Raw genomic sequence first — 26869 nt, 5'->3', positions numbered from 1 at the left:
TAGAGCCCGAACTTTAGCTCCCAAACTCTCTTACCTTGCTTTATATTTTACTAGCAGGTCTCAGCTCCTATATATTTTGCAAATCTGGTTCTGCCTTCCTTGCCAACTTGTTGCACCCTTTGCTCTACGGGTGTTCTAGATTTTGCTCTTTCCCAGGTGGCGCTAGTGGTAAAGAACCCGCCTGCTAATGCAGGTGATGCTAGAGATATGGGTTCGATCCCTGGGTCAGGAAGATCCCCTGGAGGAGTGCATGGCTACCCATTCCAGTCTTCTTGCCTGGGGAATCCCATGGACAGAGCAGCCTGTCAGGCTACAGTCCATAGGGTCGCACAGAGTCAGATATGACTGAAGCGAAGCATTGTTCTTCTCTCCTGGTAGGCTGTATCCATAGATTTACATTCCATATCACTTTCAGATGGCTTCATAACACTCCCCAGCCCACTCCTTATCTGTGTCATGTCCTCAGTGGGGACTCAGACTGAGTAGGTTAAAGAAAAAGTTGGGACCATTGCATTTTTAAATTCTGAGGCTCCACAAAAAAGTTTCCTGCTCTGTGTTAGTTACAAAGAGAAATATCTCCACCAGCAAGATTGAAACAGTTTTTCTTATGCATCAGCAGCAAAGAAATGACACTTGAACAATATTTATACCTTTGGAATCACCAAGTCCAGCTGGTCCACAAACTGGTTTCTCACCCTCATTTTTGTCTTCTTTCCTGATGTCACATTTCACTGTGGTAGGAGGTATGACTAAAAGGAAACCTTGACGGCTTCCCCTGTGGCTCAGTTGTGGGGAATCTGCCAGCCCATGCCGGAGACGTGGGTTTGATCCCTGGTCCAGGAGGATTCCAGATGCTGAGGAGCGGCTGAGTCCATGTGCCACAACTGTTGAGCATGCACTCTAGAGCCTGTGAACCACACTACTGAGTTCATGCACTGCAACTACTGAAGCCCATACACCCTAGAGCCCGTGCTGAGCAACAAGAGAAGCCACCGCAATGAGAAGCCTGTGCGCCGCAGCTAGAGCATGGCCCCTGCTTGCTGCAACTAGAGAAAAGCCAGTGCAGCAACGAAGACATATCACAGCCAAAAATAAATAAATACAATTTTAAAAAGGAAATCTTGAAATAAGGCATCAAAGGGAAGAAAAGAGAGAAAGGTCCAAACGGGAGAAAAATACTTCTCAAATGAAAGTCATTTCGAAATATGTGAAAGGCAGATAGAGGGCAGGAGAAAAGGGGATGACAGAGGATGAGATGATTGGATAGTATTACTGACGCGGTGGACATGAGTTTGACAAACTCCGGGAGTTGGTGATAGACAGGGAATCCTGGCGTGCGGCAGTCCATGGGTCACAAAGAGTCAGACACAACTGAACAACTGAACTGAACTGAATTACTGAAAACACATGGACTAAAAAAGGAAAACACTGAAAGGAAAAAATATAATGTTAATAAAAACCATATTTGTCATTTGTCAAAACATGATTGAAGATCAAGCATGATAGACAAATATTCCAACAGACATTTCCTAAATGAATTACAGTATTTCATGGGAACACCCCACCCTTGAACATCATATGTTCAAGGTTATATTGCTCACAGAGAGCTATTGGTTCATCTTCTTTTTTAACTTTTTAATTTTCTTTTTTACCTTGTTATTTTATAGAGAAGTAAAGCCAATTAACAATGTTGTAATAGTTCCAGGTGGACAGCAAAGGGGCTCAGTCATACATATACATGTATCCATTCTCCCCTAAACTTCCCTCCCATCCAGGATGCCACATAACATTGAGCCCAGTACCCCGTGCTATACAGTAGGACCTTGTTGTTTATCCTTTTTAAATACAGCAGTATGTACACATTGATCCCAAACTCCCTAACGACCCCTTCCTCCATCCTTTGCCCCTGGCAACCATAATTTCTTTTCTGTGATCTGTTTCTGTTTTGTAAATAAGTTCATTTGTATTATTTCTTTTTAGATTCCAAGTATAAGGGATGTCAAACAGTATTTCTCCTTCTCTGACTTACTTCACTAGAGTATGACAATCTCTAGACCCATCCATATTGCAACAAATGGCATTATTTCATTCCTTTTAATTGCTGAGTGATATTCCATTGTATATACGTACCACATCATCTTTATCCATTCCTCTGTCAACAGACATGTAGGTTTGGTTAATTTTCCTAAGTCCAACAAACTGCTTAGTATGACATTCAGGGCCATTTGTGATCTGGACCCCAAGTTGTCATCTTTGTAGAGGGTAGTATAATTTCATGTGTTGATTTCATGTGTCATCTTGGGTCAACCATGGTACCCAGATACTTGGTCAATGATTATTTTGGAAGTTTTTATGAAGATTTTGTTTGTTTTGGGATGAGATTTATCAACTAAGTTGGTGGACTTTGGATAAAGCAGATTACCTTCCATAATGTGGGCAAGCCTTATCCAACCAGTTGAACATCTCAATATAACAAAGGCTGAGCAAGAAGGAATTCATCCAGCAGACTACATTTGGACTTGAACTGCAGCTCTTCCAGAGAGCTGCAGTATTCCTCTGCAAATTTTGGACTTACCAAGCCTCCATAGCCATAAGCCAATTTCTTAAAATAAATCTCTCTCTCAAAATCCCTCTATATATATAGAAAAAGAGACACAGATGCAGCCTCTTGATTCTGTATCTCTGAAGAACCCTGCCCAGTACAGGTAGTGATAAGACTGTAGACTCTATAATCGGAATTATATGGATTTAAGATCTGGCTCTGCCATTTACTAACTGCAGAATATAAACTGGGAAAGTTACTTTACCTCTCTAAGCCCATTTTCTCTGTATAAAAACAGGAGTAAAAACAGCCCCCTCAATTCTTTAGCCATGGCCAGATTACATGTCATGAAACTTAGATCTCTCTACTCTTTTGTTTCCGCTGCTCACTGGCGGAATGTGTTTCTGTGCAGTGAGCAAAATGGTTACTTTTCCCTCCATACCTGCAGTGGTTTTAAAACTATGTTCACAGATTCTTTGATACTCTTCCCTTCAAGAGTATCTCCCCTCCTCTTTACTACAGGCTGGATTTACTGAGTTGCTGCTGCTTCTTTTTTTTCTTTTTAGTATTTACTTATTTAGTTGGCTGTGTTGGGTCTTAGTTGCATATTGCATCATGTCAGATCTTTCCTTGTGGCACATGGATTCTCTAGCTGTGGCGCAAAGGTTCAGTAGCTGTGGTGCAAGGGCTTAGTTACTCCCGAGCATGTGGGAGTTTAGTTCTCTGGCCAGGGATCAAACCCACATTACCTGCATTGCGACGCAGATTCCTAACCACCGGATCATCAGAGAGGTCCCTATTGATTTGCTTCTAGTAAGCAAAATATGGCAGAAGTGACCGTAGAACATGTCCCGCATTAAGTTATAAAATGACTGCAGTTTCCATCTGGGTCTCACGCTCTGTCTCACCACCCGTGCAGTCACAGGCGACTGTGGTCACTTGAGCAGCCCTATGGAAAGGTCTAGTGGCAGTGTCTGAAGCCTCCTGCCCATAGCTGACACTGAACCTGAAAGCAGATTATACAGTCCCATGATGACTTCAGCTCCTGTCAACAACTTCGTTGTAGCCTTATGAGAGATCCTAAATCATAACCACCCAGCTAAGGAACTCACAGTTCTTGAGCCTCAGAAATGGTTTGAGATACTACATACTTATTGTTTTACACAGCTAAGTTTCAAGGTAATTTGATCAATAGCAAGTAATTAATGAAACTCCAGTACTTTGGCCACCTCATGCGAAGAGTTGACTCATTGGAAAAGACTCTGATGCTGGGAAGGATTGGGGGCAAGAGGAGAAGGGGACGACAGAGGATGAGATGGCTGGATGGCATCACTGACTCGATGGATGAGTCTCAGTGAACTCTGGGAGTTGGTGATGGACAGGGAGGCCTGGCGTGCTGCAATTCATGGGGTCGCAAAGAGTCGGACACGACTGAGCAACTGATCTGATCTGAATGCCACATTCAAGTCTATAAAAGCCTTTTCTGACCAACATAAAGAATTTCTCCTCTCTGTTTCTTCCCTTGTACAAGGCAGGGAGCTCATGGAGGGTAAGCCATTTTTAACTCTATTAAGTGGGAAAAAATAACCAAACTCAACCCTGGTACATAAAGGGTTAGAAAAGTTAAGCTAACAATTAGTGTTTTCTATGTGTCCTATGCTGGTCTAAGCCTATTGTAAACATTATCCCATTTAGTCCTCATAAAAACCTAGGAGATATACTATTATTATTCCGTTTTACAGTTGATGAAACTGAGGTGAAGTTACAGAGAAGCTGGTTAATTTGCTCATGATCACACAGCTAATAAATATTGAATTAAGAAATGAATGAATACAAGTTTCTTACAAACAGGACCACATATGCTTCTTTGAACCTCATACAGTTTCTAGCCCAATATTCAACTGGGTCTCAAATATTTACTAACTCACTGTCTGCTAACAAAAGAAACTGATGTATGTGAAAAAGAAGTCTTGGAAACCCTGACTGTGGATAATTTAAATTGATTTCCCAAATATAATTTTTTTCCTTCAGTGAGAAGAAATAAGGATTACAGTAAATATATGCTGTGACGAAACTAAAAACACACTTTGGAAGATGTTTACCTGTCTCTCCATACCTCCCACATAAATGCTTCACAAGAAATAATGTGTATTGGTAGTTTGATTACGTAAGATACACAAAAATATTTTTTGGTGGTTCAGGATTCAAAACAGTTTGTGAGAGTAAAACAGTGTTATTTTAATGGTGTATTTTCTTCCCAAGAACTACAAGGAAAGAATGTTTCTACTGAAGTCTTTTTGATTTGTAAATTTCAAATAGCAGCTTCTGGGGCTCCTTTTAGGAAAGCGTGCAACCAATGGTCCCTCCTGGTGAAGTCTTTCTCAATAAGCACTTATATACCAAGAAACCTAAAGCAAGTTTTTATTCAGAGTTGGTCAAACTCTGGACAGCAGCTTGTGGTTTCCTATTTTAGAACTTTTGACTTGTTTTCTCTGAGCACTTTCTCTCCAGTTAATAGTAAGTAGGAGGTATAAACAAATGACAAGTACCTACTGTATAGCACAGAGAACTATATTCAATATCTTGTAATAACCTATAATGGAAAAGAATTTGGAAAAGAATATATATATATGAAACCAAATCACTTTGCTGCATACCCAAAACTAACACATTGTAAATTAACTACACTTCAATTAAATAATAGTGAGTAGGTGGTCTTTTATATTATTTGGTGAATGTGGATTCCTTTTCTCTTAATGTCTATTTGACATTTAGAGAATGTCAAACTTTACATTTGTTTACTTTACTTTTTACTCCTTTACTCCTCTTACATTTTCTCTGTAGAGATTAAAGAAAACAAGTAATTTGGAGGCTGTAAAAAGGATCTTGAAGCTAAACACTAAAGATAAGTAATTATAAGGACATTAAATCACTTCTTTTGATCTTTTGGGGTTTCTCTTATAGGATGGTACCTTCATAAATTGTCTGCTGAAAACATTACCCTAAAATTTCATTTAAGACAAAGGAGACTAGAAATTTCTCTCTTTAAAGATTAAACAAAGCCTTATCTTCTATATTCACAAAAAGGTAAGCAGCCTGTTTCTAATTATTTTTCTTGAAAGATTATAGATAGCAAACGACTTTGCTCCTCAACTTGTCCTAGATTTCTGGAGGGGGGTCTCACTTCACACTATACTGCATTTCAGAGCAGAGCTTTTATTTTGACAGCACTCTGCTTCACAGCTTCCTCCTTACTCTGTCACTCTGCACTGGAAGCAAGGCACGTTTCTATTTCAAGATCCCATATTTTAGTCATGAAATAAAACAAATGTAAGAAAATGTTAATAACCTGTTTTCAGGCAGAACTCAACTCTCTAGAAACACAAATATGAACTACTCACTAAAAACTTTTGTTTGAATATTTGTTCTAAGCTTAAAGGCAAGGCAAAAATAACCAGAGGGTGAGTATTTTTGTTCAGACTTCCACACAAGCCAGAAATACCCGTAGGGGAGGCAGTAAAGACTGGTAACTAAAAACACTTCAGACTCCGGAGTAAGACAAGCTGGAATCCTGGCTGTGCCTCTCCAAGCTGTGTGACCCGTCTTGAGGATTTACTTTACCTCTTATTTTATTATTGCTGTTGTTTTTTACTTTTTACTTTACTTCTTTATCTTCTGAAAAATGGGGATGACAAAAATACCTATAGTAGAGGACTGCCGTAGGAACAAACAGAAGAGAATGCGATAAAAGTGCTCAGTGCCTGGTACATAGTGAGTAACCAATATATTCCATTTATTAGTACTTAACATGCAGGAGCTTCCCAGGTGGCTCAATGGTCAAGAATCTGCCTGCTAATGCAGGAGACTTGAGTTTGATCCTGGGTGGGGAAGATCCCCTAGAGAAGAAAATGGAACCCACTCCAGTCTTCTTGTCTGGGAAATCTCATGGACAGAGGAGCCTGGCGGGCTACAGTCCATGGGGTCGCAAAGAGTCGGATGCGACTGAGCACACACACACACCATGTGCAGAAAGGTAGTTTATTATTTGGGACAAAATATTCCTAAAAATTTTTAATTGAAAAAATATGAATTCCCTATCAATACAGTAGTATTAACGTTTTCTTTATATGCCTTATTTTCTCACAGAATTTCAAAGACTTTTCATTTGTTATAACTTCATTTTAAAAAATGATATTAGTTATTAATAAAAAAGTGATGGTAATAAAATGTAAATTCTTGTGAATGCATAATGAAGAAAAAGAATGTCCATATTTTTTGTTAGGACAACTGGAACAAGTTCCTTACTTACCAATTACTTATAACTACAGATTAAACTGTCATTGGCAATCTCACAGACAGTAAGACAGTTTTATTAAAACTAAGTTTCACAAAGGCTATGTAATGAAGTAAGAGCTCTTAAATACTCTGGGTTAAATTTTAATTGAGTCAAATCTTCTGCCAAGCACTTTGGCAAACTGGTATTCATCAAAAGCCATAAAAATGCAAATAACCCAGAAAAAAGTTACACGTGAAGATGTTAATTGTTCTTTTTGTTTTTTCCCTTGGTTTTTTGGTAACGGCTTTATTGATATATAATTCACATCTCAGATAATTCACCCATTTAGTGTGCACCATCCAGTAGCTTTTAGTAACTTAGAGTTTGCAACCATCACCCCAATCAACTGTAAAATACTTTCATCAAAAAGAAACCCCAAAACTTTTACTCATCATTTCCCAATCACATCTCCATTCTTAAGCAACCACTAATCTACTTTCTGAGGCTTCCCAGGTGGCACTAGTGGCAAAGAATCTGCCTGCCAATGCAGGAGAGGTAAGAGACATGAGTTTGATCCCTGGGTCAGGAAGATACCCTGGAGGAAGACATGGCAACCCACTCCAGTATTTGTGCCTGGAGAATCCCATGGACAGAGGATCCTGGTGAGCCATGGACCAGAGGGTCATAATGAGTCGGACATGAGTGAAGCCACTTAGCACCTGCACAATCTACTCTTGTCTATAGATTTGCCTATTCTGAACATTTCATATAAATAGAATCATTATGCTAAGTAAAAGCAGCCAGCCACAAAAGACCGCACATTGTTTACAACGGTTATCCATGTTACACCATGTATCAGTACCTCCTTATGGCCAAATATCATTTCACTGTATAGACATTTGACCATGCATTCACAGTTGTGTGTGTTGTCTGTGTTGTCTCCCTTTTTGGTCATGATAAATAATGCCCTTCTGAACATTTACATACAAGTTTCTGCATGGACATGTTTACATTTCTTTTGACTACATACCTGGGAATGGAATTGGTATTATTCTTACAGTACTGAAAATCATAAGCAATTTCACTGTCCAACAAAGAATGGTATTATGCAAAATAAATGTTGCCTATGTAGAAGGAAGACCATGCAGCCATACAGACCATGCAAGAAAAAGAATGTGAGTGTGCTAAGCCGCTTCAGTTGTGTCAGACTCTGTGCAACCCTATGGACTGTAGCCAGCCAGGCTCCCCTGTCCATGGGGATTTTCCAGGCAAGAATATTGGAGTGGGTTGCCATGCCCTCCTCCAGGGGATCTTCCCCAATCCAGGGATTGAACCTGTCTCTTCTGCATTGGCAGGGGGGTTCTTTACAGCTAGTGCCACCTGGGAAGTCCGGGGTAAAAAAAAAAAAAAAGCAAAGTACGACCTTCTTAAAATCCTTTCTGGGTTTCCCTTCCCTGTTCTGTCATAGGGACCTGCCCTCTGCCTCTGACCTCAGAGCTCTCCCCCTCAATTCTCTGAAGACCAGCCACACTGCTTTTAGAGATTTTCAAAAATATCTAAGATCCAGAGTCTTTGCATTTGTTTCCTCTGCTTGTATCACAGTTTCCCCACTTTGATGACCACTGGTTTCAAGTATCATCTTAAATGTCTCTTCCTCAAAGAAACCTTCTCTGATATCCCTAACTAGTCTAGGATTAGGTGTTTCCATAGCAGCCTGCAATTTTCCATCTTAATACTGCTAACTGTTTATTCAGTCAGTGATCAAGTATTGAGAGCCTTTTACATGCAGGAATACACGGTAAAATAAAACATGCAAGACCCCAGACATCCTAGACCTTATATTCTACAGAGGGAATGCAACATACAAGTAAACAAATCACCCTACTGGGTGATTTTAGTTAATGATAATTAGCTCCACGGTTTTCCTCTGTGTTTGGATAGTAAACTCCACGGAGGTAGAAGCTATTTGTCTTAGTTACTTCCAGTTTGCTAGAGCTTATTAGCACCTAGCTGGCTGAATAAGCTAAAAACAAATTTAAGTGACTGTTAAAAACAGGCATATAAAAAACAGAAATGGAAAACACAAATGTAACTACTTCTGTAAACAGTTCAGTTTGAGGGTTTTTTTCCTTTTTCAAAACTTTCTGTAATTCTACTATTCTTTTTATAACTACAACAATTTTAAAAGATAAGCAAAAAATCACCAAAGTCCGTAAAGAAACCCCAAATAAAACACATTTATATGTTATCACACACTCATTAACAGACGTGGTAGTAAACCTACACTGAAATACTCAGATGCGTTGGTTAACAGTATAGAATTTCCTTGGCGCCTTACCAAGTAGGTTCCCGGCTGCCAGCAATGTAATTTACAAAAAAAAGGTGCTTAAGAATATGCCCCCCGCAATTTCCCCGATCTCTAATACACTTGAGAATCTCCCTACCCTGGACGTGGCAGCAAAAAAAAAAAAAAAAAAACCCCTGAAATTCTATTTTTCTGTCAACGATGAGAAGAGAACACAGAACTTTTTGCGAGGTCAACAAAGAATGCAAGACTTTTACACAACAGATCGCCGGCTTTTCCCCAAAAGATCCTTTTACAAGCCCCAAAGACAAAAGATGGGCTGGTAAAACTAGGTAGCCCTAGGTTTGGCCAGGAGAGCATCCAGATAAAACCCCACCCCCTACCAGAGCACTCAGCCTGGTCTTTCTTTCCCCCGGGCGCATGCGCAGCGCACTCTCCTGCCTCCGCACGCCTTTTCCAGCGAGACGAGGAGGCGCTTACGTCACCATGCCGTCGAATAGAAAACCCTTCCGCTGCTCCACGGGAAAACGAGTCCACGCACCTTTAGCTTTCCTTACCCCTCCTCCTACCCCAATGCCAAAGACTTTCCCAGCCCGTTGCCAACATCCCAGCTTTTTGCCGAACTTCTGAGTATGTTCGTTGGACAGAAAAGGCGGCGGAAAGGGAAAAGTGGGAGGATGAGAGACCAGACCAGGGTTGTTTACGGAGAGCCAGCGAGTCTAGGAATCGGTCCGCGAGGGCGGAGCCGAGGAAGCCGGCACTTCTTTCTCTCTTCCCCTCCCTCCCCAGCCTTCCCCGCGAGCGGACGCGGCATCGCCTCTGTCTCGCTTTTTTCTTATTTTTCTCCCCCCTTTCCCCTTCCTTTTTTTTTTTTTTTCATTTTTTTCCCCCTTCCCCCCCTTTCACCATTTCCCCTTGGAGGCGCTTCCCCTGGGCAGGGGCAGAGCCGGTCTCACCCCCCGCCTCTCCCCGGCCCCCGCCGCCCTATGGCGAGAGGGAACCCCCTCCCCACCCGGGCACAAGCGGCGGCGGTTGGAGGAGCGGGACCGGCGGCGGCGGCCTCAGGTCCGGGGGCGTCATGGAACTAATTCGCTGACCAACCCACCGGCTGCAGCCGTGCGTCCCGCTCGAGCGCCAGCTCCCGCGCCCTCCGGCCCGCTTCCCCCTCTTCTCCCTCCTCAGTCGGCCCGGTCCTGGTCCCGCGCGTCTCGTCGCAGCGCGCAGAGGAAAATGAGGTGGTAACGGGCCCCCGGATGACCCCTCGTCACCACTTTGAGGTCTACAGTTCTGCCGGGGAGGAGGAGGAGGAGGAAGAAGAAGAGGAGAAGGTGAGGGGCGGGGACGGTCCCCGCCACCCGCGCGCGACCCCCTCCAGCGCCGCGCGCTCCGTCTGGGAAATCTGCCGGACACCCCCCACCCCACCCCTCTCACCAACAACTCGGCACCTGCCCAGTTTGGAAACAGCTCCGCTGGGTTCCCTTTCGGGCCAATTTTTTCCGTCAGCGCGTAACTTTTTTTGTAGCTGCAGCAAATCGCCTCCTAGTGCGCGTTCTAGGCTCCGCGAGCCCGGGGGATACACAAAGAAGGGGACACACCCCCAACCCTAGACCTCAAGGGGCCCGGGGGAAGATCGTTCACTTTGCAAAGCAGGCGGTGCCGGGGACGGGACGGGGCGGGGCGGGGCGGGGCGGGGCGGGGTGGGGGGGCAGATGATGGGGAGAACCTACGGGAAGGCGGGGAGAGGAACGTTACCCTTGGTTTTGGGTGGTGGGGAGATCTGGCGAAGGAGCTGAGCTTAGAGTTTGCACCCTAAGGGCAGATAAGAAGACCGAAAAGTTGAAGAGGGCGGAAGGCCCTCTGCCGAGCTAGTGATTCCACTGCAGATCGTTTGGGTAGGAGTTGCGAATTAGATAGCAAAGTAGTGGAAGAGTATCTTTCCGGAGGTAGGATGGCATTAGACTGGAGATCTTTGAATGTCAAAAGTATTCAACTTTTATTCTGTCGGTGGGAGCCACTCAGCGTTTGAACAACAGCAGTGTGACATGATGTTAATAGTAACACTTGTTGAGGCTTACTATTGGACAAGCATGGTTCTAAGTGGTTTGGAACTTACTGAATCTTAACAGGGGTAGGTGGGTCAGAAACATTTTACAAATGAGGGAAACTGAGGCTCCATAAAATTAATTTTTCCTACTAGATGACAGCCAGGACACGGTGGCCAGAATTCCATCCTAGACAGTCTGACTGTGCTGTACAGTCTGTATCTCGGAAAAAATTAAAGTAGTGTTATCTGCTTCTAGCTTTTCCAGGTCATTTGTGGCAGACAAAGTAGAAGGGAACAGACAAGGAAGAATGGACAGGATTCAGATTTGCTAGTCTGGGACCAGACATGAGAAATTCCGAGCTTCTGAACTAGAAGTTTCTAAATACTGATGAAGAGCAGACCAGTAGAATTAGCGTGTTTGGGGAAGGTGCACTTGGATGGTTTGCAGTTAAACTGAGTTAATTGAGTTTTCATGGCAGTGTGACATACTAGTTTAGAATAGAACTCTTAAATGTTTCTTGGTTAAGATTGGAAGCTTAACGGTGTGTACGTGTTTTATTCTGATTGTATGCCACAATCAAAGGTGAAAAGTATTCACCTTTCTGTGCATGTTTCTTCGTCTTTAAAAGAGGCTTAATAAAAATACAAACTTAATAATGTGCTTCCCTGGTAGCTCAGTCCGTAAAGGATCTGCCTGCACTGCAGGAGACGTGGGTTTGATCCCTGGGTCCAGAACATCCCCTGGAGAACAGCAAGCCCATGGAGTTGAAAGAGTTGGGCACAACTTGGTGACTAAACCCCCACCACCAAACTAATACCGTTCTTTGAGTTTGAGGAGTTAATATGGCAGTATTTTGAACAATACCTGGCCAAGTGATAAGCACTTAACTATTTCTTAGCTAAGCACTTAATAAGTGTAAACTATTACTATTATTTATTTAGCACAGTGCTGAACTCTGGAGAGTGTTTGCCATCAAGGTTAATAGGAGAGACCATCCTACAGATAATCAGTTATCACAGTAAAGTTATCCACTTCAGTAAACTTAACATTGATACTTTTACTTTTGTCATATCTGTTGGAATTCTCATTATATCAGTTGACCCAAAAGTGACCCTCTCTCTACAGGATCCAGATATTGAGTTTATATCTGATCTGCAATAGCCAGATCAGATACTGCAGTTTCACTTTTCTGTAGGTTGGAAAATCTGGAACATCCCTACGGATATTCTCCATGCTTGTATTATTTATATCCCATTTTTTTGAAGTTTAAGGAAATATGACATCTTTGTTATGTTTCCCTGTTGTGTTTTGTTTTTTCTGTTGATACGGTGTAGGGCTTCCCTTGTGGCTCAGCTGGTAAAGAATCCACCTGCAACACAGGAGACCTGGGTTCAATCCCTGGGTTGGGAATATCCCCTGGAGAATGGAAAGGCAGCCCACTCCAGTGGCAGAATTCCATGGACTGTATAGTCCATGGGGTTGCAAAGAGTCAGACAGGACTGAGCGACTTTCACTTCACTTCGTGGCGTGTTACATTGATTTCTGAATGTTAAACCAACTTTGCATTCCTGGGCTAAATCCCACTTGGTTATGGTGTGTAATCCACTTTTTATGTTTTCAGATACAGATTGCTAGTATTTTGTTGATGAATTCTGCCTCTGTATTTAAAAAAGATATATATTGGCCTACAGTTTTCCTACTGTAGTCTTTGGTTTTGGTAGCAGGATCATAACTGGCCTTATAAAATGAGTTGAGAAGGGCTCCTCCTCTTTATTTTTTGGAAGAGTTTATGAAGAATTTGTCTTAATGTTTCTGTAAATGTTTGGTAGAATTCACCAGTGAAGCTATTTGGGCATGGGGTTTTCTTTACTTTGTCTTACTAATTTTATTTTATTTTATTTTTGTCTTACTAATTTTAGAAAGCTGGCAGATCCTAGTGAGCCACCCTGGTGAGAGTACCTAAAGGAATGAAATAAGTTTTGACAAGAGATAATTAATTACTGATTAAAATTAGGTTTAGAAGAAGTCTTAGAACCTCAAGAGTTGAGTCTGTATCCAGTATAGGTATTTCTTCTAAATAACCTCTTGACAGGTGATTATCTAGTTTACACTCGTGTTTCTGAGGTTGATATTTATGTTTACTTTAAATGAAATTATAGTGAGTCTGTTTATCTCAGATTGTGGAGAATTTGAGAAAAGTACCAAGGCAACAAAATTGGAATCTCAGAACATCTCAGCAGAGTATAACAGTAAATGGAATTTGACAAGATGACTTTGTTTAAAGAAAGAATGCATTTAAAGTCCTGAACAAAGATGTAATGTCCTCCCCCAACCCCAAAAAAGGCACCAAAAGCCCCCAGCACAATGAGGCGGGGAGGTAGAGAAGTTTGCCTAAGAGTGTACCTTAGAAAGTCTTAAGAGTTTTAGCTGAGCATAAATTTTGTCTCAGTAATTCAATAGTTTCTTTAAAAAAAGTAGCTAGTGATCTTAGAGGGCATTAATAATTAAATTGGTGCTAATTTTGAAGAGCTAAAATCATGTCACATGAGGAACTCTTGAATAGTTTTTCATTTCTGCAGAGGATGAACTGATGAGCACGATAACAGCCTTCAAACATTTGAAGGCTTGATCTTTGAAAGAGATCAGACTTGGGTTTGTTTTGGTTATAGTTTTTTGGTTTTGGCCCCAAGGGCTGAAATGAGCCTTTGATTCTATTTCTGTTTCATCAGGATGCTGCTGTGGGCCCAGTGGGTTACGAAAACATGATATTGATGGATATGATTGCAAAGGAATTTATAGGGAAGATAGTTCTTGGAAGAAATTACCTTTTAGATGGATCTTTCAGGATAGTCTTTCAGGATAGTTTCTATTTTCCACTAAGTTACTTAACTTGTTTCTTAAAAAAGCGCTTCATGCTTGGTATAAAAAATTTGCAAAAATCCAGAAGCTTAAAGAAGCAAAAACAAAATCACTGTCCTGTTAACCAGAGGTAGTTTGCAGTAGGTTAAGCAGTAAGTTAGTGAAATATGTGGGGTGATTCATAGGGAAGAGGATATTAGCTAGAGTTGGGGCAGAGGGAACACAGAAATTGAAGATTAGGCTTGTATATTTTGTTTTTTCAAATTTTAATTTTTATAAAAAATTAGGGACTTTGTTAAAACTAGACATTAAAACATTTTTTTAAAGAATCCCTGGAATCTGAAGCAAATAGGTAATACAGGTACGTAGTTGATAAAATGGAATAGTTATTCGAGGTCTTCAATGAAAAACAGCATTCCCCTGCTGCTTGACTTCCCCACTCTCTTCTCTCCTCATTTCCTAGAGGTTTTCTCATTCCATAGAGGTTAACCACTCTTAGCTTTTTCTCTTGTTATTTAAAAACCGTACTTTCAAATAACTACTGCTGTTTTTTGATGTTTGAGTTTTAGATATTATTTATGTTTTCTTCTGAAATATAAAGATGAGGCTCTCTTTCTGCCTTCTAGCTCCCTCATCCTACCAGTGTAGTTTTATCACAGTGTTTGTGTTGAAATCTCTATTCAGTATTTTCATTATTATTGCTTTGTAAATATTGTGGTATATTATTATATTTCAGTTCAGTTCAGTTGCTCACTCGTGTCTGACTTTACAACCCCATGTACTGTAGCACGCCAGGCTTCCCTGTCGATCACCAGTTTCTGGAGCTTGCTAAAGCTCGTGTCCATTGAGTCGTCATTGATGCCATCCAACCATCTCATCCTGTTTCGTCCTCTTCTACTCCTGCCTTTAATCTTTCCCAGCATCAGGGTCTTTTCTAATTAGTCAGCTCTTCACATCAGGTGGCTGAAGTATTGGAACTTCAGCTTCAACATAGTCCTTCCAATGAATATTCAGAACTGATTTCTTTTAGGATTGACTGGTTTGATCTTGCAGTCCATGGGACTCTCAAGAGTCTTCTCCAACGCCACAGTTCAAAAGCATCAATTCTTTGATTTTCAGCTTTCTTTATGGTCCATCTCTCACATCCATATATAACTACTGGAAAAACCATAGCTTTGACTATACGGACCTTTGTTGGCAAAGTAATGGCTCTGCTTTTTAATATGCTGTCCAGGTTTTCATAGCTTTTCTTATTATATTTTCTTATATTTACTTTCTTGCATAATCTCTTTTTCTGAATTTAATAACCTTTTTTAGTTGCTTTGTTGTTGTTCAGTCACTAAGTTGTGTCCAACTTTTTGCAGCCCCATGGACTGCAGCATGCCAGTCTTCCCTGTCCTTCACTATCAGCGGGAGTTTGCCCAAAAAATCTATCTGCCAGTGCAGGAGACTCCAGAGATGCAGGTCTACCCCTGGGTCAGAAAGATCCCTTGGAATAGGAAATGGCAACCCACTCCAGAATTCTTGCCTGGAGAATCCTATGGTCAGAGGAACCTGGCTGGCTACAGTCCATAGGGTTGCAGAATCTGAGCATGCATGCACATGCATGTCCATTGAGTTGGTGATGCCATCCAACCATTTCATCCTTTGTTGCCCCCACCCCCTTCTCCTCCTAGCCTCATTCTTTCCCAGCATCAGGGTCTCTTTCAGTGAATCGGCTCTTCACATCAGGTGGCCAAAGTATTGGAGATTCAGTATCAGTCCTTCCAATGAATGTTCAGGGTTGATTTTCTTTAGGATTGACTGGTTTGATCTCTTTGCTGTCCAGGGGACTCTCAAGAGTCTTCTCTGGCACCATAATTCGAAAGCATCAATTCTTTGGCAGTTAACTTTCATCAAATCTAATTACGTTTTTTTCACATCCTTCCACAGTGTCTCCAGTTTTCTACATACAGTTAAATCTCTGTGGTTTCCTTTTTTTTTTTTTTTAACTTTAATGTAGAAACATCTCTCAGACTCTCAGATGCTTTGCGCTGATCTAGACTTTGCTTTTTAGACTTGCTCATTTTAGAGTGCCAGTTACCTTGCATGCTAAGTCACTTCAGCTGTGACCGACTCTTTGCAGCCCTATGGACTGGGGCCTGCCAGGCCCCTCTATCCATGGGATTCTCCAGGCAAGAATACTGGAGTGGGTTGCCATTTCCTCCTCCAGGGGATCTTCCGAACCCACGGATCAAACCCATATCTCTATGTCTCCTGCATTGGCAGGTGGATTCTTTACCACTAGTGCCAGTTACCTTACTGTTGGGCTTTCTAGATTGGCATTGTCAAGTAGAAATTACTGCCTTGATAGAAATGTTCCTTTGCCGTACTGTCCAGTGCAATATTCACTGTCCACATGCAGCTGTTTAGTACTTGAAATATGGCTAGTGTGACCGAGGAATTTTAACTTTATTCATTTCTGATTTTAATAGCTACTTGTGTAGCTAGTGGATACTCTATTGGGAAGCACAGTTCAGGATGGTTTCATACTTAAGGGGATAGTTTCATACTAAGTGGAAATGGTTTTTGGTTTTTTTTTTTAGAGACTGTTTAGCCCTTATCTGATTAGATTTTAAACAGGAATATTTGGGACAACTAGTTCTAAAAATTTCTAGTTTAAAAAGCCTATGACTTAGTTTTGACACATTGATGTTTTGATCAAAGTCCAAAGATTCTGTCAATTATATGGTCATGTTTTTGTCTCTCTATAACTGAACTTCAGATTTAAAGGGAGAATGTTTTAGATAACTGATGATTATTGTAAACATTTTAATATATGGTATTTTAAAGAGTTGTAAAATCCTATATTGCCTCATAACATTTTTATTTTATGAATTGCTTAATAAGTACCAACATATTTATACAATGCTACACTTACTATATATGTGTAATTAAATATAGAACATTGTTTTATATTTGCTTTTATAGGTAGCTACATCAAGCTGGGTGGCAGGCAGATCCATAGGATATCATGAAGTTTCCAGGGCCTTTGGAAAACCAGAGATTGTCTTTCCTATTGGAAAAGGCAATCTCTAGGGAAGCCCAGATGTGGAAAGTGAATGTGCCGAAAATACCTACAAATCAGGTAAAGATTTCTCTCTCTTCACTCTAGATAGGTGGCTTTTATTACCACTATTATGTGTAACAGTATCTTGACACTGAATTGGAGAAATATGTATATAAATATGTATATAATACATAAAGATATTCTTTATATGAGAAAAAATGAACTGTTTGCTTTTTTGTTTTATCTGGGTTACACCTTTAGGAATATAAGTATGTCCCTTCCCTTTCCTTGTAGCACAATACTTAGAGTAGGAGGCCTTCTTTATTTCTAGGTACATAGCTCACCTTAGAGGCTGAACATAATCACATCCTTATCTTTAGTGATCAAAAACTTTTTCCTTCATAAATATTAGTAGAGAATTACATAACCTACTAAGGTCGTGTCAGTGTTGAAAACTTCTAGAAAGATAATCACCAGCTTACCTCTTAATTACTGTTGGCTATATGCCTTTTGCTGAGCACTGAAGAATTGATACTTTTGAACTGTGGTGTTGGAGAAGGCTCTTGAGAATCCCTTGGACTGCAAGGAGATCCAACCAGTCCATCCTAAAGGAGATCAGTCCTGGGTGTTCATTGGAAGAACTGATGCTGAAGCTGAAACTCCAATATCTTGGCCACCTCATGCGAAGGGTTGACTCATTGGAAAAGACCCTGATGCTGGGAGGGGTTGGGGGCAGGAGGAGAAGGGGATGACAGAGGATGAGATGGCTGGATGGCATCACCGACTCGATGGACATGAGTTTGGGTGAACTCAGGGAGTTGGTGATGGACAGGGAGGCCTGGCGTGCTGTGATTCATGGGGTTGCAAAGAGTCGGACACGACTGAGTGACTGAACTGAAGATATGCCTTTTCTCTTAGAAATTTCATATAATTAGAGTTTTTATTTTTTTAACAAATAGCTGTGAATATGTCTCCTCTCCAAAATTTACTGGTATAACATGAGAGTGAAAAACTTGGCTTAAAACTCAACATTCAGAAAATGAAGATCATGGCATCCAGTCCCATCACTTCATGGCAAATAGATGGGGAAACAGTGGAAACAGTGTCAGACTTTATTTTGGGGGGCTCCAAAATCACTGCAGATGGTGACTACAGCCATGAAATTAAAAGACGCTTACTCCTTGGAAGGAAAGTTATGTCTAACCTAGATAGCATATTCAAAAGCAGAGACATTACTTTGCCAACAAAGGTCCGTCTAGTCAAGGCTATGGTTTTTCCTGTGGTCATGTATGGATGTGAGAGTTGGACTGTGAAGAAGGCTGAGCGCCAAAGAATTGATGGTTTTGAACTGTGGTGTTGGAGAAGACTCTTGAGAGTCCCTTGGACTGCAAGGAGATCCAACCAGTCCATTCTGAAGGAGATCAGCCCTGGGATTTCTTTGGAAGGAATGATGCTAAGGCTGAAACTCCAGTACTCTGGCCACCTCATGCAAAGAGTTGACTCATTGGAAAAGACTCTGATGCTGGGAGGGATTGGGGGCAGGAGGAGAAGGGGACGACAGAGCATGAGATGGCTGGATGGCATCACTGACTCGATGGACGTGAGTTTGAGTGAACTCTGGGAGTTGGTGATGGACAGGGAGGCCTGGTGTGCTGCGATTCATGGGGTCACAAAGGGTCGGACACGACTGAGCAACTGAACTGAACTGAACTGAACACATCGTTTATCCCTAGTACCTAGCTTTGTGCTTGGGATAAAGAATATGGCGAATTAATTTTCAGTATGTGTAAGCAAATGACAGTATCTAAGCTTCCCTGGTAGCTTAACAGTGAAGAATCCCCCCTGCAATGCAGGAGACTTGGGTTCAATCCCTGGGTTGGGAAGAATTTCTATCCCCTGGAATAGGAAATGGCAACCCACTCCAGTATTCTTGCCTGGAGAATTCCATGGACAGAGCAGCCTAGTGGGTTGCAGTCCATGGAGTCATAAGAGTCGGACATGACGTAGTGCTAAACCACCACACCATAGGTTATTGATGTCTATGTGCTTTTTCTAATTCCAGCCTACTTTTATCTTCTTTCCCACAAGCTGAAGAAATACATGTTTTGCTTTTAGTGTTACTTAATTATTGTTTAGGGAATTGGAAAATTAGTTAATCTGAAAGCCTTTTATACTAGGACCATTTGCATGTGTTATCAAATACATTTAATATCTTACTTGATCCTTTGAGGGCTTCCCTTATAGAGTCCATAAGATCGCACACACTTGATCCTTTGAAAAAGGCAGTAGTCCCAAATTGCTCAGGATTTCAAATAGTAAGTAGTAGAGTTATAATTTTGAACTTGAGGCAGTTTTCTTCCCATTATACTTTTTATTTTTATATGCTTGTATGATTCAGTCATTCAGTAAATGTTTAAGTGTGATATTCTGAGCACTGTTCTAGCATTGGGGATACAACTGTGAGAAAAACAGAAATTTCTGCTCTTATGTTCTGACATTCTAATAAGCCTCAAAGCTTTATTACATCTGCTTTTAAAACCATTTTTTTCTCCTATTATCTCAAGTCAGCATGCAACCAGCATGCATGATAAACTTTTATAACATGGTCTTTGAAGGTGATTTCTATCAAGATGATAGTATATTGCTATATTGTCACTTATTCTGACCTATTTTTATAGCTATTTTAACAGATATTATTAATGTGTAATACCAGAGAACAGAACAGGATCAGAACTTCTAAGACGGATCTTTTTAAGGTTTTGCCTTTGGTAATGCCAAGTAGAAGCCCTACTTAGTGTTAGTCACTCAGTCGTGTCTGACTCTTTGTGATTCCATGGACTGTAGCCCTCCAGGCACCTCAATCCACAGATTCTCTAGGCAAGAATGCCGGAGTGGGTTGCGATTCCCTTCCCCAGGGGATATTCCCAATCCAGAAATTGAACCTGGGTTTCCAGCCTTGCAGGCAGATTCTTCACCATCTGAGCTACCAGGCAATCCTAGAAGCTCTACTTAGTTCCTGTAAAATGTATGTGGGCTTAGTCTGATGGTGATAGGAAATAAGATAGAGATGGGAGTGAAGAGCTATAGGGGCTTAAGCTGCTTGACAGAAGAACCTCAAGGACACTTACCTGTTCTAATTCTTTTATTTTCTTCTGCAACTCTCAGGGACTGGTTTTCTACTTCCCTTTTCACAGTTTCTTCTAACTGTGATTTCCCTCCTTTTTCACTCTTTGTGTAAGAGAAATAGTCTTGTCTCTAAACCAATTTTTTTATTTTGGGGCTTTTTTTTTTTTTTTTGGTGCTGGTTAAAGCGGAAAAATAAAATATTTTTAAGCTTTTTCTCCTCTAGTTTTCTTCTCCCCACCTCTACTTTCACCTAAACACTACTACAAGGTCATTTTCTTAAAATTTTCATCTCCTGTCTTACAGTTTAGGACAGAGTAGAGTGGTCACGCAAGAATATATTACACATCTATCACTTCCCTTCAGTTTGCTTCTACAACACTCTGTTCTTCACATATGATAGCACACACTATTATAATTTCCTGATGATTTGACTTAAGTTTCAGTTCAGTTGCTCAGTTGTGTCCGACTCTTTGCGACCCCATGAATCCCAGCACACCAGGCCTCCCTGTCCATCACCAACTCCCAGAGTTCACTCAAACTCACGTCCGTCAAGTCGGTGATGCCATCTAGCCATCTCATCCTCTGTTCGTCCCTTCTCGTCCTGCCGCCAATCCTTCCCAGCATCAGAGTCTTCTCCAATGAGTCAACTCTTCGCATGAGGTGGCCAAAGTACTGGAGTTTCAGCTTTAGCATCATTCCTTCCAAAGAACACCCAGGACCCAATCTCCTTTAGATGGACTGGTTGGATCTCCTTGCAGTCCAAGGGACTCTCAAGAGTCTTCTCCAACACCACAGTTCAAAACCATCAATTCTTTGGCGCTCAGCCTTCTTCACAGTCCAACTCTCACATCCATACATGACCACAGGAAAAACCATAGCCTTGACTAGACGGACCTTTGTTGGCAAAGTAATGTCTCTGCTTTTGAATATGCTATCTAGGTTAGACATAACTTTCCTTCCAAGGAGTAAGCATCTTTTAATTTCATGGCTTTAGTCACCATCTGCAGTGATTTTGGAGCCCCCCAAAATAAAGTCTGACACTGTTTCCACTGTTTCCCCATCTATTTGCCATGAAGTGATGGGACCAGATGGCATGATCTTCGTTTTCTGAATGTTGAGCTTTAAGCCAACTTTTTCACTCTCCTCTTGCACTTTCATCAAGAGGCTTTTTAGTTCTTCCTCACTTTCTGCCATAAGGCTGGGGTCATCTGCATATCTGAGATTATTGATATTTCTCCCGCAATCTTGATTCCAGCTTGTGCTTCTCCCAGCCCAGCGTTTCTCATGATGTACTCTGCATATTAGTTAAATAAGCAGGGTGACAATATACAGCCTTGACGTACTCCTTTTCCTATTTGGAACCAGTCTGTTGTTCCATGTCCAGTTCTAACTGTTGCTTCCTGACCTGCATATAGGTTTCTCAAGAGGCAGGTCAGGTGGTCTGGTATTCCCATCTCTTTCAGAATTTTCCACAGTTCATTGTGATCCACACAGTCAAAGGCTTTGGCATAGTCAATAAAGCAGAAATAGATGTTTTTCTGGAACTCTCTTGCTTTTTCGATGACTTTAGTTTACTGGCATATAATTGGCTCACAGTAAATGTTTGTTAAATGAACGTTTATTATCATTTTTTTATAATTCATTCAGGCTAGAGAAGTTCTTTTATATATTAATAGTACTTTCAAGTACACAAAAATTTTGTTACAAATTCAGGGGAAAAAACTGAAGACTGGTTAAAGTGACATGTACTTTCAGACATACTTTTTTTTAATAGATACAAAGATAAATCTGCCTCAGACTGTTTATATAAAAATGATTTTCATTAGAATTTTGAAAATCTAAGGATCCTTAAAGGCCATCTAATTTTGTGTTTCCAAATGTAGGATCTTGAATCACTGGGCTCCTCGGTGTATGAGAATCACCAGGAGGTGTCCTGCAGATTCCTCTCCCAGACTACTGGACTTGGGTGGCAACTATGGGAATTTGTATTGTAAAAAACATCATAGTTTTGTTATAGCTCAGTTGGTAAACAATCCGCCTGCCAGGAGACCCCAGTTTGATTCCTGGGTAGGGAAGATCCACTGGAGAAGGGATAGGCTACCCACTCCAGTATTCTTGGGCTTCCCTTGTGGCTCAGCTGGTAAAGAATCCGCCTGCAATGTGGGAGGCTGGATTCAATCCCTAGGTTGGGAAGATCCCCTGGAGAAGGGAAAGGCTGTCCACTCCAGTATTCTGGCCTGGAGAATTCCATGGACTGTGTAGCCCGTGGGGTTGCAAAGAGTCGGACATGACTGAGCAGCTTTAACTTCACTTTGTTAATATGTGTTAGGTCTGGGAAATACTGATTCGGTCTAATCACATAATAAAAAAATTTTTTTGACATCTCTGATAAATGATCCTCTACTTTGTCTATTCCACCGTAGAAAAGCTCTACCAGTTATTGGAGATTTTTTCCTGAATTGAATCTGAAAACTGCTTCTTTCAGTTGGCTATCTGTTGGTTCTAATTCTGTACACTGAAGCAGTACAGGATAAGTTTGTTCTCTTTTGTCTACTTATAATCCTTTTAAGCTTGAAAAGTCCTCTCTTCCAATTATATATCCTTTGTTCTTGAACCATTTTTCACTTGACAAGGTTTCCCCTTTTTACCATCTACTTTTTTCCCCTCTGCATACACTCTTTTTACCATGTTTCTTAAATCATTGATATTCAAGTTGTGCTCATTAATAAGCAGTGGAATGAAACTATTACCTCACATTATCTTGGCTTGATAATTTCATTAGTATAGCCCTAAATTAAAAAAAAGAAATTGTTTTGGCAGTAATGTCTTGTTGTTGGCTTATTATACTGAACTTGTTTTTAAAACCTTTTCTGTTTTGTTTCTCTGCTTTTAAGTAGAATTTCCCTTATCCTGGATGTACTTTTTAAGTTTTTGACTTAGATGCACTGTTTCATATTTATTCTTAAAATTTTAAATTGTTGACGTTTATCTGTTGATAAATTGATGCTGGCCTATTTTTCTAGCTTTAAAATTATTACCTAATATATTGGAGCTTCTCTGGTGGCTCAGCAGTAAAGAATCCACCTGCAGTGTGGATCCCTGGAGAAGGAAATGGCAACCCACTCCAGTATTCTTGCCTGGGGAATCTCATGGACAGAGGAGCCTGGTGGGCTACAGTCCTAGGGGTCACAAAGAGTCGGACACGACTTAGTGACTAAACAACATCATCATCTAATATATTCAGTTCAGTTCAATCGCTCAGTCGTGTCCGACTCTTTGCGACCCCATGAACTGCAGTACGCCAGGCCTCCCTGTCCATCACCAACTCGAGTTTACTCAAACTCATAACTATTGAGTTGGTGATGCCATCCAACCATCTCATCCTCTGTCATCCCCTTCTCCTCCTGCCCTCAATCTTTCCCAGCATCAGTCTTTTCAAATGAGTCAGCTCTTCCCATCGGGTGGCCAAAGTATTAGAGTTTCAGCTTCAACATCAGTCCTTCCAATGCACATTCAGGACTGATTTCCTTTACGATGGACTGGTTGGATCTCCTTGCAGTCCAAAGGACTCTGAAGAGTCTTCTCCAACACCACACTTCAAAAGCATCAATTCTTCGGTGCTCAGCTTTCTTTATAGTCCAACTGTCACATCCATACATGACTACTGAAAAACCCATAGCCTTGACTAGATGGACTTTTGTTGGCAAAGTCATGTCTCTGCTTTTGAATATGCTGTCTAGGTTGGTCATAATTTTTTTTCCAAGGAGTAAGCGTCTTTTAATTTCATGGCTGCAATCACCATCTGCAGTGATTTTGGAGCCCAAAAAAATAAAGTCTGCCACTATTTCCACTGTTTCTCCATCTATTTGCCATGAAGTGATAGGACCAGATGCCATGATCTTTGTTTCTGAATGTTGAGCTTTAAGCCAACTTTTTCACTCTTCTCTTTCACTTTCATCAAGAGGCTCTTTAGTTCTTCTTCATTTTCTGCCATAAGGGTGGTATCATCTGCATATCTGAGGTTATTGATATTTCTCCCGCAGTCTTGATTCCAGTTTGTGCTTCCTCCAGCCCAGCGTTTCTCATGATGTACTCTGCATATAAGTTAAATAAGCACGGTGACAATAAACAGCCCTGACATACCCCTTTTCCTGTTTGGAGCCAGTCTGTTGTTCCATGTCCAGTTCTAACTGTTGCTCCCTTACCTACATATAGGTTTCTCAAGAGGCAGGTCAGGTGGTCTGGTATTCCCATCTCTTTCAGAATTTTCCACAGTTTATTGTGATCCACAATAACAGTCAAAGGCTTTGGCATAGTCAATAAAGCAGAAATAGATGTTTTTCTGGAACTCTTGCTTTTTCAATGATCCAGCAGATATTGGCAATTTGATCTCTGGTTCCTCTGCCTTTATCTAAAACCAGCTTGAATATCTGGAAGTTTATGGTTCACGTATTGTTATATCCTGGCTTGGAGAATTTTGAGCATTACTTTGATAGCGTGTGAGATGAGTGCAATTGTGCAGTAGCTTGAGCATTCTTTAGCATTGCCTTTCTTAGGGATTGGAATGAAAACTGACCTTTTCTAGTCCTGTGGCCACTGCTGAGTTTTCCAAATTTGCTGGCATATTGAGTGCAGCACTTTCACAGCATCATTTTTTAGGATTTGAAATAGCTCAACTGGAATTCCATCACCTCCACTAGCTTTGTTCGTAGTGATGCTTCCTAAGGCCCACTTGACTTCACATTGCAGGATGTCTGGCTCTAATATATTAACTTTGTCATTTTTGAACCATCTGTAGATTTGGTAAATAAATACATCTGTTTTGCCCCTAGGTTGGTTTTTTTCTTTTCCTTAGGTAAACAGTTTTCTTAAAGTATATATAGATCATAGAGTGTACAACTCATAAATTTTCACAAAATGACACTAACCACATTACCAGCACCTTCAGAAGCTCTTCTTATGTCTTATATTTACCATCATCTATCTTTTCCCCACAAAGAAACATTAGCCTATATATATCAGAGATTAGTCTTTCTTTGTTTTGAATTATATTTATATATGGAATAATAAAATATGTCCTGGGCTGCTTTGCTCAGCATTATTATTTATTTTATTTTTTTTGTTGTAACATCTCATCATTGGGATTCATTTATCCATTATTCTATTGATGGTCATTAGAGTCTTTTTGTGTATGTCTTTTGGTGAACATACTTGTACATTGCTGTTGAGTATGTTCTTAGAAGTGGAAATGCTAGAACCTAGAATATGTGTATTCTCAGGTTTAGCAGATACCACCAATTGTATTACTTACCCCAGTCGTTATACCACTTTTACACCCCAATTTTTTCTTTTTACTCTTACAGCAGAGTATGAAAGTCCCAGGTTGCCCTGCATCCTTGTGAACCTTGATATTGTCTGTCTTTTTCATTTTAATTATTCTCTCGTGTGTTAATAGTGTCACATTGGGTTTTATTTTGCATTTCCTGGGTAGCTAATGAAATTCAGCTTTTCATGTGCTAATTGGCCATTGACTATCTTTTTTGGTGAAATGTGTGTTCACATCTTTCACCTGGGTTCTGTTGATTTCCTTTTTAAATTGTTAGAAGTTTTTTGTTTTGCAGGCTCTGTGTATTATACATATCTTCAGCTCTGTATATGTTGACTTTTGATAAATAGAAGATCTTAATTTTTAATGACCAAATATCAGAAATTTTTTCCTTTTTGCTTAGTCCTTTTAAAGAAATGTTTGCCTCACCCAAAGTAGTAAATTTTTTTTTCCCTTTGTGATATGATGTGAAGTAGGAGTCAAAAATAATTTTTCTCCATTTGGAAAACCAGTACTATTGATTAGAAATACAGTTTGTGCCACTGCTCCATAATGTATTTTTGTTATTAATGACGTGACTGCTGTATATGAGTAAATACATTTGTGGGTCAGTTTCTTGCCTCTCTTCATTGATCTCTTCACTTCTCTTAAATACCACACTGCTTCAGTTATTGTAGCATAATAATGTCTTTGGTGGCATATACTTTTTTTTTTTTCCTTAACAGTTGTCTTGGCTGTTTAAAGCCCTTTGCTCTTCTGTATGTATCAATACTTTTAATACACTTGCCAGTTTTCAAAAAACAAAAAAATTGTGGGGTTTTGGTTTTACTGAATCTGTAGATTGATTTGGGGAAGAATGAACATGTTTATGAGTCTTCTAATCCATGAACATAGAGTATTTCTCCATTTTTCTTTAAAGATGGTCTTCAGTTTCTTTTAATAATGTTTGATAGTTTAGGTTTATTCCTGGGTATTTGAGACTTGTTGAGGCTATTACAAATGGTATCATTTTAAATTTTTTATGTGCTTGCTTCTGTATGCTGGTGGATTTTTATATAGACCGTACTAAATTAACTAACTTAGTAGTTTGCAGAGTCTCTAGGATTTTCTGTCTAGTATACTCTGTCATGTCAAATGTGAATAATCGTGGTTTTATTTCGTTCTTTCCAGTCCTTACAACTTTCTTTTTTTCCTGTTTGTCAGAATTAGCTAGGGTTTCCAGAATACTGCTGAAGTCTCCATTTGAGGAGAAAGCTTTCAATGTTTTACCATTAACTCTACTAGTTGCTATATATTTTTTAATCTTTATCAGACTAAGAAATTCCTTTCTCTGCCTTAGTT

The 26869-nt window shown here is 40.4% G+C and overlaps 1 protein-coding gene and 1 long non-coding RNA gene across 6 annotated transcripts in view; one reads left to right on the top strand and one right to left on the bottom strand.

Moving 5' to 3' along the window:
• LOC101901983 (uncharacterized) overlaps nucleotides 1-10793 on the bottom strand; it is a 50038-nt gene extending 39245 nt beyond the window's left edge. For 3 of the 4 annotated variants that reach the window (XR_009494928.1, XR_009494927.1, XR_009494929.1), the window contains exon 1: nucleotides 651-9884. This is a non-coding gene — a long non-coding RNA (uncharacterized lncRNA). Of the gene's footprint in view, nucleotides 1-650; nucleotides 9885-10554 lie in introns of those variants that run through there. The other variant, XR_009494930.1, reaches the window with a different exon arrangement.
• The window catches only part of CCNI (cyclin I), a 38914-nt gene continuing 21954 nt past the window's right edge, over nucleotides 9910-26869 (top strand). The window contains 2 exon segments of one of the 2 annotated variants that reach the window (NM_001083373.1): nucleotides 9910-10451; nucleotides 16998-17154. In NM_001083373.1, coding sequence (NP_001076842.1) covers nucleotides 17041-17154 — 114 coding nt within the window. In that variant the 5' untranslated portion in view covers nucleotides 9910-10451; nucleotides 16998-17040. 2 annotated transcript variants of the gene reach the window in all.

The sequence above is a fragment of the Bos taurus genome, chromosome 6 (assembly GCF_002263795.3).
Source record: "Bos taurus isolate L1 Dominette 01449 registration number 42190680 breed Hereford chromosome 6, ARS-UCD2.0, whole genome shotgun sequence".
In the NCBI taxonomy this organism is placed as follows: Eukaryota; Metazoa; Chordata; class Mammalia; order Artiodactyla; family Bovidae; genus Bos; species Bos taurus.
Note: the sequence above shows the minus strand (reverse complement) of the source record. Positions and strands in the feature narration are given on the sequence as shown.